Below are 15,040 nucleotides of genomic sequence, written 5' to 3'. Positions count from 1 at the left end.
TGACATCTGAAATAGTTGTTTGTACTCCTTGAGTACGTCCATGATGGGTGCCATGCCATTTTATGGAGTCCTTTACAAACATAGTTTTTGATAAGCCTAATCTACTCAACTTCCACCACAATTCCTAACTAAAGTGGTGTGCATATCCCTTGTGGTGTTAGAGGAAAAGGAGAGATCCCCAAAACCCTAGGCTTTGATCACATCACAGGTTATGTTTTACCACACTGTGGAGGTGTGACCAACATCAGCAGCCTTCCCTTAGTCAACTTTTCTTCATTTGGCCACATTCTGCTCAAACAGTCCAGACTTTAGAAGAATGAAAGGCATTCTCATTGAAGAATGCATAATTCTTACAGGAATTGACAGGGTAGATGCAGGAAGGATATTTATCCTGGCTGAGGTGTCTGGAACTAGGAGTTAATATCTCAAGATAAGCAATCAGGCATTCCAGAAAGCAATGAGAAGAAATTCCTTTACACAAAGCATAATGAATCTTTGGAATTCTCTACCAACAAGGGCTGTATAATGAGTATATTCAAGGCAGAGATCAATAAATGTTTGCATGTTAAGGGAATTAACAGATATGGGGTCAGTGCAGTAAAGCGGCGCTGAGATAGAAAATCAGCCTTCATCCCATTGAATAGTGGAGCATTCAATATGATCAAGGCTTGGGAGGCCTGCCCTGCTTCAATTTCTTATGCTCTTCTTATGCAGTGCAATCTGAATAAGCTCATACTTTTAATTATCCTATAAATTTAAAAAGCAGTTGAAAAATTAAATTAGGAAAGAGAAAAAGTTTTAAGGATTAGAAATTATTTACATACCTTTGTGCTCAATAGAAAATATCACTTACTGTAAGCACTGTTCCGATTGTATAGTCCTCATCCAAAACAAGGGTACTTCCATACCAGAATGCCAGAGCATATGATGCATAGATTATTAAGAAGGTTAAACCCACTGCTACATTGCTGCTAATGGCTTTTTTGATTCCAAGCCTTTGGCCTTCAATTAAATTTTTGAGATACCTTCATAAAATGGTGAACAAAATTAGATACTGGAACAATAACCCAACCACTGCAGTACTTTGCTTTACATTAACAACGTGTTGATACAAGGAGGCAGAAAAAAGCAGATATTCTTAAAAGAAGTTCTCATTTTTGCTTCCAAAGCTTGAACAATTAATCATGTACACTGAATATCCAGCACACACATATATATTTAAAGTAAAATACCACTGCAGTAGGAATTTAGTAAAACATTTCAAGATCTAATTCTACAGGAATTGTCATTGTTTTAATTGGCATTAATAATAGCAGAGCAGAATTTAGTTGAGATGGTATGGAATAACGAGGCCAATTGTCTCAGCACTTTGTAAGATTTCTTTATTAGTCACAGGTACATCGAAACACAGTGAAATGTACTTTTGCGTAGTGTTCTGGGGGCAGCCTACAAGTGTTGCCAAGCTTCCGGCGCCAACATAGCATGCCTAAAACTTTCTAACCCATGCATCGTTTGAAATGTGGGAGGAAACCAGAGCACCCGGAGGAAACCCATGCAGTCAAAGGGAGAACATACAAACTCCTTACAGACAGCGGCCAGAATTAAACCCAGGTCACAGGCGCTGTAATAACATTATGCTAACCGCTACACTACCGCTTACACATCAGTTCATTTTCACATTCTCCCTACATTTATTAGCAAATGCAAAAGCCATATGTTGTAGTTGCAAAGTAGGATAAACTACTAAAGGAGTGCATTTGCAATGAGCAGTCTGGACATTTTGGAACTGTAAACCTGTAGGGTGAGGACCATAATTTGAAGTTCCTCCAGCATTTTGTGTGTGTTACTGAGAATCATAACTGCAAGGTTACAGATGTGCATGGTAATTTCTGGATAGTGGCGGCTGTTATAGGTGAGAGAAGAGCAAGGCTTTGGATGGGAAGTTTGGATGACTGGGTTTCCATGCATGCTCTGCAGGATTAACTGTACACTATAAGGATATCAGCCTCAGTAAAAGATTAGGTTCCATTTGATGAGAAGACTCCTAACCATGCCTGAAGAGAATCTAGTACCAGAAACTCAACCAGACCATCAAAGTAAATACTGTGCAATGATAGCAATTCTATATAAAAATGTTTGGCATTTCCACGTGGAAAGAACCAGGTGCTCTTCAGCACCAATAAATCCCATTTTTAATTCACAACTTTATTGCTAGCAGATCCCCAATATTGGCACTGGAGAAAGTGAATATAAACTCTAACCTCTCAATTTCTTTCTTTTGTCCTCCAAAAGCTACCACTGTTCTGATAGCTGACAATGCCTCCTCTGCCACTGCTCCAGCCTTTGCATAGGCATTTTGCTCCCGTTTTGTGTACGAGGTCAGCAGCTGAATTAATCCAGAAAAATAATTGGAATATTGACTGTTATGATTCACTTTCATTGATGTAATTAATTCCATAGTCATCCAAACAGAAGAACACAAGAAACATCATCTGATAAAATGAAGCTTATCCTTACAGGAGTCATTGTCCTCTTGATAACAATTTAACCACAAGGAAGAGTTAGGGAGAAAGGGAAACTTTTTCACCTCAAACAAAACCAGCAAATGCTAGAAAAACTCAGTGAGTCAGGCGGCATCTGTGAAAAGAGAAGTCGTCAACATTTCAGGGCTATGAAATGTGGTTGGTTTCTCTTTCCACAGATGCTGCCTGACCTGCTGAGTTTTTCCAGTATGTGTTTGTTTCAGATTTCTAGCATCTGCAGTTATTTTTTTCTCCTCGCCTGTCCCACTCACACAGGCAAATCCACTCTTTGCATATTTTGTCATGCCTCTTATCAAAGGACAGCTGCCCCAAATTGCTTTCAATTTCATCTGTTAAGCATGGCTCTAAAATGTGCAATATTTTAAAGTATTGACTTGAGAAGGGAGGATTTGATTTGTCAAATACAATACAAAATAAAATACAAAAATAGATAACATTCAGTTCTAATCAAGTTTAGAAGAAGTTCAACTTGACTGAAACTTTTAGGATCACGGGGGGTGTTGGCACAGTAATTGTGGAAAGGATATTTCCTCTTGTGGGAGAATCTGGAACTAGCAATCAATGCTGTAAAATAATGGGTCACCTATTTAAGACAGACGAGGTGGAAATTTTTGTCTCAAGGGTTTCATGGCTCCTTGGAATGCTCTTCCTCAAAGATTGGTAAAATCAGAGTCTTTGAATACTGCTAAAACAGGGATAAATATATTCTTGACAACAAGATTAACAGAAGTAGGCGGGAATATGGAGTTAAGGTTGCAATCAGATTGGCCATGATCTTATTAAGTGGCAAACAAACATGAGAGGCCAAGTGACCTACTCCTGCTCCTAATCTGTATATTCCTACGAATGTAAAAACTGTTCGTCCAAAATTCTTCCATAATTGCCTATTGAACTTAGAAGAAATATACAAAAACAAATATTAAAATATAATAGTAACCGTTATGAGCAACATTAAATTGAGACTGTGATTATAGAAAAAAATACAACCACATGAGAGAAAATACTAAAGTAAACATCAGAAAACAACAGAATAAATTCAGTACTGCTTTCTTCCAAACCAGAGAGTCCCTCAATTTTCATGGCTGTCAATAGGCAAGTGCACACAATATAGCTGTGCTGTTTTATGTTTTTTAATGTTCAATGTTCCATTGTCTACTCCACTTGTATCTGTAAGGCTTCCTGGTTTCCCGTGGATATGAAATATATCTACTTGCCCTTTTCCTCAAGCACCCCCAATGCAGCATCCAAAAACCTTGGAGCTCTCTTCTCTCCCATGTGCCATTCAACATTATTCCTCAGGTCAGGTTCACTTCCCTCATTATTCCCAGAACCTTCTCTAGCCACAATGCACCTCTCTTTTAAGAGGTGACAGCTGCCTTTAAGAGGTGAAGTGCAGGCTAGCAATAACTGGAGTTGGATGCTCACAATACTAACCCATTGTATCTAGTCAATCAACTGTGCTGCTGGCCCTGGCTGTCAATAGGCAAATGCACACAATATAGAAAAGCAAAAATATAAATAAATAGAAGTACAAGTTGCAGTTTGAATTACTTATACACCTAACCATTTAATTATAGCATATTTGTTTTTAAGGGAAATACTAAAATAGAAAAGAAATCAGAACTACTTTTTTGGATAAAGAACACTAAACATTGATGATTGGTTCATTGAAGAAGGACAAAGCATTCCAGTAAACTCATATCTGTAATACATTTATAGAACTATTGACCAAGTATTACAAGCCAAATTCTAGATATCGATTAATTGAAATCAATATGACAGTTCATCAGGAAGTTACAAGTGTTAATGAATGCCAAGCACTTTTTTTCTTTCTAGGTCATATTAAGTGCAAGACCACCTTTAATTAGTTAATTGAAAACAAAGTTACTAAACAAAAACTTTGTCCAGGGCACAAGCATACATTTGTGGAGTAAAGTTTTTTTTTACACAGGGAGAGGTGGGTGCCTAGAATGGGCTGCCAGGAGAGTGGTGGAAACAGATACGATAGTAGCGTTTAAGAGGCTTTTAGATAGACACATGAATGGAGGAATATAGATCACTTGCAGGCAGAAGAGATTTAGTTTAATTTGACATCCTGTGTCCAGCACAGAATTCTTTGGTCAAAGGGCCTGTTCCTGTGCTGTGCTGTTTTATGTTTTTTAATGTTCAATGTTCCATTGTCTACTCCACTTGTATCTGTAAGGCTTCCTGGTTTCCCGTGGATATGAAATATATCTACTTGCCCTTTTCCTCAAGCACCCCCAATGCAGCATCCAAAAACCTTGGAGCTCTCTTCTCTCCCATGTGCCATTCGACATTATTCCTCAGGTCAGGTTCACTTCCCTCATTATTCCCAGAACCTTCTCTAGCCACAATGCACCTCTCTTTTAAGAGGTGACAGCTGCCTTTAAGAGGTGAAGTGCAGGCTAGCAATAACTGGAGTTGGATGCTCACAATACTAACCCACTGTATCCAGTCAATCAACTGTGCTGCTAGCCCTGGCTGGCATTGAAATCATTTGCGTCATATGGCAAAACAGTGATGACTTGCTGCCTAGGATGAGGAGTGTCTTAAGCACACATTGCAAAACTTATCCACCCATGAAGTAAGGGATATTTTGTGTTTTTTTTTAATTCTTAGTTACATTTTTAACTTTAAGCTGTGAGAGTTCAGTACCACGTGTTAAATCAAATGGGGTTATTTTTGGGATCAGAAAGTTCAGAAGTATTTGAATCTTTGCCATATGTGATTTTATGGATAGAGCAATTTTCTTCTTAAACTGTTTCAAAGTCCAGCCAAGCCCAAGACAAAGATAAATGAAAACATATAAACTGATTAGTCAAGATCATTTAAGGCTGACAGGAGGGAATCTTGGTAACAAAGTTTCATCTTTCTAGTTCTAACCTGACTCAGGGAATATACAGATGTGACAGGAGGTACAGAACACAAGATCATTAACCTCAGATCCACAGTCCTCCATATAAAAAGCATGCATGGATATGGTTAGATATGTATTGACATAACTCCAACAGACAGCTTCAAAGCCAAAGCTTCCAACAATAAATTGCACCTAAAAATTGCCTTTAAAATAGAAAGAAAACAATGCAAGATGCTTTGCAGGAAGGTGGTCAAGCAAAATTTGACAGAAGCCACATATTAGTAAGGTTTAAGAAATGATTTTTATGAGAAAAAAGTGGCACAGAGTAGCGACACAAGAGACACTGCTGAAGCTGAAATCTGGAGCAAAAAAAACCAAACTGCTGGGAGAATTTGGCGGGTCAAGCAGCATCTGTGGAAGCAAAGGGATGGTTGACATTTTCGGTCAAGACCCTGCATCAGGACTCATATACACATCTGGTATAGAGTGGCAGTGAATTTTGGGAACAAGATTCCCAAATGCCTAGGATTGACAACTCAAGGCATAGTTACCAATGATGGAGTGATTAAAAATGGGATTGACCAACAGCCCAAAACTGGGAGAATTCAGATATTTTAGATGATTACCTGGAGAAGGTCACAGAGTTACCCAGCAGAGAAGAAAGAAGGCTTTGAAAAAAAGGTTGAGTACTTTTAATTCAAGTAATTGCTTAACTGGAAGTCAATGTGGATCTGTAGATATAAAAATGATGGGTGAAGTTAGGACATGGGTTATAGATTTTAAATGATCTTACAGAGGTGGAACGAGGGAAGCTAGCCAGAGGGCAATAGAATAGTCATCAAGTGGTAACAAAGATATGGATGAGGGTTTCAGTAGCAGGTGAAGCAGACTTACTTTTAGTCTCTACTTGCGGGAAATCTTCTCCGCTTCCTGCATGACCCATAACACACAGGTTTCCAGTACCCGGCACTGCATTTCATCAGAGTTTACCCTCACATTCACTTCAGCTTCAATTTCCTCATCCCTCTATCACCAAGAATGCCCTCTTCCCTTCATCACAGTGTCCAACTCCAAATGAAGCTCTCTGTATACCACGACTGAAATTGACATTCATGCTTTTATCACTCTGGATTTGATTAAGGTAGTGGACTGAAGCTGATTGAAAAACAACTTTTCCCTTAAAAATAATTAACATAGTGAAAGTCATGCACAGTCAAGCAAATAACATAACCAGAAAATTTCAGCTGGGTGTCATGTGTCAATCTCTTTAGTGTTCTCAGTATAAGCAAAATCATTTCTACAGAAAGATTCACACATATAGGTTATATGTGGTATGGGATGTGAAGTTATGATATATATATTTTACTAAATATTTTTCCTTTATCATAGGCAGACTTATATTTATATAATTATGTAAAGATAGAGTTAGAAATAGGTGCTGCTTTCTTTCTTTCTTGTTTAACAGAAAGTTAGGGGCTTGCTGGAAACAAAAGGCATTCTTACTAGAAATGAAAAGGTCTATGATTGAATTCTGTGTATGTTTCCTTTGTTCTTTGGTGAGCAGCTGGCCTAATGTAACCATGTTGAATGGAGTACAATTAAAAGCAATAGTGCAGATAATTATTATTCTGAAGTCTTCCTGTAGAATCTGGAAACTATGATTTCTACCCAGGACATGTACAATGTATCTAAGAACTGTATCAATTTAGACACCGGACTTGCTGAACTACTGTGTGCACAAGGTGCGAGGCAAGGCTGCCTACTGTCTCCTGCCATATGGCAATGCACTAACTAAATTACTTGACTAAGAACCAGAATTCCAAAACTATTAATCTAGTGACAAGTTTGAATCCAATCATGGCAGCTGGTGAATATTAATTCAAATGAGTAAATACTCAACCCACTGAATTCCTCCAGCAGTTTTTTTTTGCTTCGGCTTACAGCATCTGTGGTCTCTTGTGTATTTATAAGAATCAGTCCTAAACAACAAATAAAGTACGATTTGATTGGTAACATTTACTCAATACCAAAATTTGCAAATGATCCCAGATTGGGGTATGTTGAGTTCAGACCATGGGGCAGAGGAGGAGGTTGGGGGAAGCACATGGTTGGGGGTGTTCTATGGCTGGAGTGGTATGGTAATCTGCCAACATAAAACAAAAACACATTTGAAGACATGCAAACTAGACAATAAAATAGCAAGTGATAAATGAGGCATTGATAGGGTATATAGCCAGAGTCTGTTCCCTGGTAGGGGGATCTAAAACCAGAGGGCATAGGTTTGTGAGAGGGAGGACGTTTAAAGGGGACCTGAGGGGTAAATTTTTCCCACAAAAAGAGTAGTTGATATCTGGAAATGAGCTGCCAGAGGCTTCTGGAAAGGGGCTTGAATGAGCAATGGAATTAATGCAGGCAAGTGGGATTAGTATGGGTGGCATAGATGTGGTGGGCTGAGGGGCCTGTTTCTATGACTCTATGATGCACTTTGAAATCTAGAATTACAGGTAGTCTCAATAATGGCAATAATGAAACTACCAGATTGTTATAAAAACCCATCTGTTTCACTAATGTCCTTCAAGTAAGGAAATCTATCATCCTTACTTGGTCTGGTTAATGTGATTCCACAGTTACAAATGCATTTGATTTTCAACTGCTTCCTTGATTCAGCAGCAATTAGATATGGACAATAAATGCTGGCATTGTTAATGGAGTCCACATCACACATTTCTATAGCTGCATCAGATGGTGAGGAAAGGCCACAATGTATCTGTCTGCTGGGATTGCAACCACTGGTAAGGAAAAACTGTGCAAGTGCACAGAAATCCTAATGTTTGTGCTTGAAGCATATAAGGCATGCTATATTAAAGGCAACGGCAGCTGCATCTTTCTAAGGTTGCTCCATAATTGCTGGTACACCAAGCCCTAATGAGGTATGTCATTCATGCTTTGACACTCAGAACTTTTCCCCTCACTTCCTCCCATTTCAATGCCCACAAAGGGCAATCCAAAACACTAAAGACTGTGCAAACTTCTCAATGACTTGAATTGTTGACAAATGTACATGGTAACAAGTTTCCACACATCATCCGCCTGACACAAATATCAGGTACAGCACAAGATTCCATTGCTCTGTGGTGATCGTTCTGTGTTGACCAATCACCTGGTTGGGTTGGTGACCCTCAAGAAAATGGATGTCATTGACTGGTGCAAAGCAGTTTCCACTGAATCCCAATAATGTGCTTCCTGTCTATCTTGGAAATGTTGGATGATTTGGGAAAATCAAGGGAAAAAACCTGTGATAGAAATTAAGGGACACAAGAGAATGCAGATGCTATAATCTGGAGCAAAAAACTGCTGGAGGAACTCATCTGTGGAAGCAAAGGGATGGTGAATGTTTCAGGTTGACATGATGCATGTGGACTGACAGTGATAGAAATTAGGTTGAAAAACACAATGTTGTACAGATAATTAACAGATAATTAAAACTGATTCCATTCAACAGATTCTGAATAAGTAAGACTGTGTTAGAAATAAAACACTAAGATAAACATACTAACCTTGGACCAGATTGTTGCACAGATTCCCAGAACTGGACTCACAGCCAGAATCACCAATGCCAGCTTCCATCCTTTCACAAAGCCAACCACAAACCCAGTTATAAAGGAGGTCAATGACTGTATGAGAGTGCCTATTTTATCACCAATTCCGTCACTTATTTTTGAAATATCACTGGAAAGCAAACAGAGTACAACTAAAGATCATCATCTGGTAAACAGAAGTCTACAATGACTCATGATTTACAGTTCAACTCTTAAGCCTATTCCTTACTTGTGTCATGATCCAAATTTGATTGCCTTCTAGGTCATCACTATAGGCTTTTCAGCCAAGTAGATGATGGAACATTCTTTGGTTTCAGAAAATTGTTAAATATTTTATCAGCTTCATTCACAAGTTTTTCCACATAGCATAAAAACATTTCTTGTTGTGTGCAATAAAGACCATTCCTAAATGTCTTGAAACATCAAAATCCTCTTGACTGCATAACATTTTGGAGGTAGTTCACATTAGTGGGTCTGGGAGGGTGAAAGAACAATGTTCTATCCCTTGCTGTCATTTTCCTCACTTACCTGATTACACTGGTGTAACTATATCCCTATTTAAAAATAATAGCCCCAAAGGCATTATGCTCAGAATCTGCTAACTTGTTTGAGCATCAATTGTTACAACCACAATTTGAAGTACAAATTTTTGAACAAAAATGGAATTGAAAAAATCCACAGATGCACCCAGTCAGCCACATAACTAATGTGCATCAAAATATTTACATTCTCCACCCCACTTAGACTACATGTGATTGCTTGGCTGAAGCAAACATACCAGAAGGAAACAAAAAATCATTTGGGAATTAAAAACATATGTTAAAATTATTCTACAACCTTTTTAGGTGATTGAAACTCGAGAAAGTACCTACCTGACGTACAATGCAAGAAAAAGGTCAATGGGAACAGCAACTTGTTTCAGGAGTCCATTATTTTTTTCTTGGAAGTGAATCACCCCCTGGCATCTGTCCTATTTCCAGTACATAATGTCAAACAGTGGCCTCTAGATATCCTTAATTAAACAAGCTGTCTAAACAAACAAAAAACTTTTCTTCCTTATTCACTCTCAGGACATGGTCATGAATTGCAAGACAGATATTTAATGCTCATTATTGGATTTGTCTAAGAAAATGATGCTGAACCTCCTTCTTGAACTGCTGGTAGTGTAGACTTTATACACTTGAGTGGGAATGTCAGCACAAGCATTAATGGAACTAAATTAATGCAGTGACCCAAACAAAGTAGTAAAATTACAGGCTGATTGGCCTGGCAATTCTTGAGCAAATTTCCAAGAAGGAATCATTAGTGTTACAAACAAGCAACAAAACAAACACTCCAAGTCATGTATAAGTGTTTAAAACTACTTTATTAATAACTACTTATGATAATAAGAAAAATAAAAGTAAAAATGTTAAATCTTCAACATTTTCCCCAAAAACTAAGCTTGAAGTGTGTATGTGGCAAATTCCCAAACTCCAAGTCCAGGAATGGTTCTTAAAGTTCAGTTCAGCAAGCCATTTGGTGAAACGTGAGCAAAGGCTTCTTCAAAACCACTGTTGACTGAAGGCAAAACGTAGACGTAGAGAGAAAATAGAGAGTAATTACGAAATCCAAATGTTCCACGATGGAACCCAAATGACACCTCAGTGTTTACTCAGCAGTGACCACTCCACCGCATCTTCCTCACCCCAAAAGGCTCTTGAATCGTGGCCGTCCACACATATATCTGTTTCCTTCTACAGGTCAATAACAAAGTGAACTCCACTGCTTTGTTCTGAAGTATCTGTCACCCCGAAAAGCATCCGAGATGTGGCCGTCCACACAAATACCCGTTTCCCTCTATAGGTTAACAACAAAGTGGACTCCACCGGATTACTCCAAAAATCCATATGTGGATTGTAGTGACAGGCATAGTTATTGTTTCTCATCCATCGATACAGAAACTAGCAGGCTTACTGTCTCTCTCCTTCAGACTGACTCCGACTGTCTGCTTCAAAAATATCATTACGTCCTTTATCTTCTGTTGTCGTAACCACGCCAACACACACGCACACACACACCACTATGCTCTATCTTAAAGGAAAATTCACCAATATTAACCCAGTTTGTAACATTAGAGACACATAATATGACCACCTTGTAAGCGATCTCATTTCAGGATTTCAATAAGGCATTTAGAAAACAAGATAATAGCTCATTTAATTGGATTGAACTTTGGATGGGAAATTTCTAGGTTTGTAAGTACTATGAAATCGAGTCAACTTAATATGCCTTAGTTTGCAATTATATCTGAGATGTCCATTACAATAGACTACACAGTAAGGTTGAGTTCTGTAGCAATAACAAGAAATTTTTGAGTTAATCATTTGGACAGAAGTTGGATATTAATGATCGAAGTTCTGGTAGTTTACTAGTAAAGACCAGTAGAGATCAAGTTCAAGACTGTACTCCGCAATGTTCATTGATAAACTAAATAAAGATATTAGAAGAGCTATAGTTAGTGGGAGGAGCTGGATTATTCTGCAAAAGTTGAGACAAATTTGATAGATCTGTTATGGACTCAGTGAAAGTCCCTTTAAGATAGAGAGTGTGTGTGTATGTGTGTGTGGGGCGTGCTTACGTCAATAGAAGATAAAGGACGTAATGACGTTGTTGAAGAAGTTAGAAGAAGAAGAAGGAGAGAGAGAGAGAAGGGAGAGAGACACCAGCCTGCTTGTTTTCTCTATCAATGGATGAGAAACAATAACTGTGTTTGCCACTGAAATCCATGTATGGAAGTTGGAAGTAATCCGGTGGAGTTCACTTTGTTGCTGACCTGTAGAAGGAAACAGGTATTTGTATGTGGACGACCACGGTTCGGATGCTTTTCGGGGTGAGGAAGTGTCGTTTGGGTTCCATCATGGAACATTTGGATTTCGTATGTACTCTCTCTATGTTTTTCTACGTCTACGTCTTATCTTCAGACAACGGTGGTTGTTGAAGAAGCCCTTGCTCATGTTTCACCTTATGGCTTGCGGAACTGAACTTTAAGAACCATTCCGGAACTGGGAGTTTTGGACTTTGTCACACACACACACACGAAGAGTTTAGTTTTGGGGTTAACGTTCGAGGTTTAACATTCTTGAATTCTAACATACTAACATTTTTACTTTTATTTTACGTATTATCATAAGTAGTGATTAATAAAATAGTTTTTAACACTGAATCATGCTCAGTGTGTTTCTTTTGTTGCTGGTTTGTGACAAAATTGGGGGCTCGTCCGGGATAGTTCCCAAGGTTAACGAGATTCGTCTGGGATCCAATCCAAAGATTAACGAGTGTCGTCTGGGATCGTTCCCCAGATTGACAAGATTTGTTCGGGATTCAATCCAAATTCTTTTTAATTGACTTGTGTGTGTGGAAACCAGCAGCAATGGATATTAAGGCATTTTTGGAGTCACCAACCCAAAAGGGATTGGAGGTGGTGAAAAAGGATGATTTGATAAAGATTGCTACAAGGCTAAACCTTACAGAAGTAAAGCAGTCTATGAGAAAGGCAGATATTCAGAGACTGATAGCTGGCCATTATGTGGAAAAGAAGGTGTTTGAGAAGGAAGTGTTAAAACAGTTTCCTGGCAGTGAAATAGCAATTTCTGAGGCACAGGTGCAGCTGGCAAAGATAGAGGCTGAACGAGAGCAAAATAAATTAGAAGCTGAACGAGAACAAAAGAGATTAGAGGCTGAACGAGAGCAAACCCAGTTAAAGATAGAGGCTGAACGAGAACAAAAGAAATTAGAAGCTGAACGAGAGCAAAAGAGATTAGAGGCCGAGCGAGAGAAATTAGAGGCCGAACAAAAGAAATTAGAGACTGAACAAAAGCTAACTCAGATGAAGATAGAGGCTGATCTAGCAATGAAGCAGATGGAATTGAAGAGGATGGAGCTGGATAGTGAGGAAAAGGAGAAACAGAGGCAGCATGAGTTACAAATGAAGCGTAGGAGTTTGGAATCTGATTCTGATGATGGTTTTTCAGCCAGCAGGGAGGTTCGATTAGTCCCTCCTTTTGAGGAAGATCAGGTTGATCAGTATTTCCAACATTTTGAAAAGGTTGCTGTGAGTTCAAACTGGCCAAGGAAAGGATGGGCTCTTATGGTACAGAGTGTGATTAAAGGTAAAGCTCAAAAAGCTTATTCTGCTTTGTCTGCTGAGGATGCAGCTGATTATACCAAGGTAAAACAAGCTATTTTGAAGGCCTATGAATTGGTCCCTGAGGCTTATAGACAAAAATTCAGAGACTTGAGGAAATCTGCAGATCAGACTTATATGGAATTTGCCAATGGAAAGAGAATATGTTTTGAACGATGGTGCATGGCTAAAAATGTAGATGGGGATTATGATAAATTGACAGAATTGATACTAGTGGAAGACTTTAAAAGATGTGTTCCAGCTGAATTAACAACATATTTAAATGAAAAGGCAGTGGAAACTTTACAAGAAACTGCTAGGTTGGCAGATGATTATGCTTTAACCCATAAATCCAAATGGGGACAACCTAAAACCTTTCAAAAGAGTTACAAAGACAATCCAGGTAAACCAGAGATTAAATTGGGATGTAATCAAAAAGGAAAGGATGAAAAGAAGCCAGGGCTGGAGAAACCTGTTGAGCGTACTTGTTATTACTGTAGGAAACCTGGCCATGTGATAGCTAATTGTGCCCTTTTGAAGAAAAAGAAGGAAGCTGGGCCCAATGCTTGCTTTCAGGCAATTAAAAATCAAAAAGGTTTAGGAGATGCTGTTAAAGATCAGTCCTTGCAAGAGGGAAAAGCGGAAAAGTTGGAGGAGGTGAGAAAAGAATTCCGTTCGTATGTATCAGAGGGTTTTGTTTCACTGAATGATGAGTCACCCCAGGTGCCAGTGAAAATTCTTAGAGTTACTGGGGCTAGTCAATCTCTCTTACTGGACAGTGTTTTAAATTTTGGTGAAGAAAGTGACACTGGTGAGGTAAATCTAGTGCGAGGCGTTACAGGTGAGACCATGTCTGTCCCTTTTCACAGGGTGATTTTAAAGTCAAAGTTCATAGAAGGACCAGTCGAGATAGGGATAAGACCTAGTTTGCCAGTGGAAGGAGTTTCTTTGTTATTGGGAAATGACCTTGCAGATGGAGAAATTGTTCCTGTGGTACGGTTAACAACCAAACCAAGGATTGATGAGTCTGAGAATGATCCAGATGTTTACCCATCATGTGCGGTGACTCGAGCTAGAGCTAAAGAATTAGCCAAGACAGACAGTCCGGTGCAGTCTGATGTAGTTCCTTGTGACAGTCCTAAACAGGAAGAAAATTATGATGCCTTATCTGAGACTTTTCTGTCTTCACTGGAGGATCAACATCCTTATAGTGAGCCTGAATTTAAAGATTTGTCTTTGTCGAGGAAGGATTTTATGGTGGAACAGACAAAGGATCCTGAGTTGACAGAATTGAAAGAAAAAGCACTCTCATGTGAGGAGATTGAGAAAGTGCCAACTGGATACTATGTCAAAAATGGAGTGTTAATGAAGAAATGGAGACCTCCTCATGTTCCTGTTAATGAGGAATGGGAAGTTATTCATCAGGTTGTTGTTCCAAAAGTTTATAGGGATGAGATTTTAAACCTGGCCCATAGTATGCCTTTGGGTGGTCATTTTGGGGTGAATAAAACTGTAGGGAAGATCTTGAAACAATTCTATTGGCCTGGTTTGAGAAAAGATGTGGTGATGTTTTGTCGAACCTGCCACACATGTCAGATGGTAGGTAAACCAAATCAAAAACCCCCTGTGGCTCCATTGAAACCAATTCCTGCTTTTGGGGAGCCCTTTTCGAAGGTGATTGTGGACTGTGTTGGCCCCTTACCAAAGTCTAAGACTGGAAATCAGTATTTGTTAACCATCATGTGTGCCACTTCTAGATTTCCAGAGGCAATACCCCTTAGAAATATTAAGGCCAAGACGGTGTCAAAGGCTCTTGTAAAATTTTTTACCTTGTTTGGTTTGCCAAAAGAAATCC

At 38.9% G+C, this 15,040-nt stretch overlaps 1 protein-coding gene across 1 annotated transcript in view; it reads right to left on the bottom strand.

Annotated features, from left to right (window-relative positions):
* abcb4 (ATP-binding cassette, sub-family B (MDR/TAP), member 4) overlaps positions 1-15,040 on the bottom strand; it is a 103,609-nt gene that overhangs the window by 52,021 nt on the left and 36,548 nt on the right. The window contains exons 8-10 of the mRNA XM_052016411.1: positions 8,979-9,150; positions 2,262-2,386; positions 854-1,025 (exon numbers count right to left, since the gene is read on the bottom strand). Coding sequence (XP_051872371.1) covers positions 854-1,025; positions 2,262-2,386; positions 8,979-9,150 — 469 coding nt within the window. The remainder of the gene's footprint in view (positions 1-853; positions 1,026-2,261; positions 2,387-8,978; positions 9,151-15,040) is intronic.

Source organism: Pristis pectinata, chromosome 5 (genome assembly GCF_009764475.1).
Source record: "Pristis pectinata isolate sPriPec2 chromosome 5, sPriPec2.1.pri, whole genome shotgun sequence".
Taxonomy (NCBI): domain Eukaryota; kingdom Metazoa; phylum Chordata; class Chondrichthyes; order Rhinopristiformes; family Pristidae; genus Pristis; species Pristis pectinata.
This window is presented reverse-complemented; position numbering and strand designations above follow the sequence as displayed.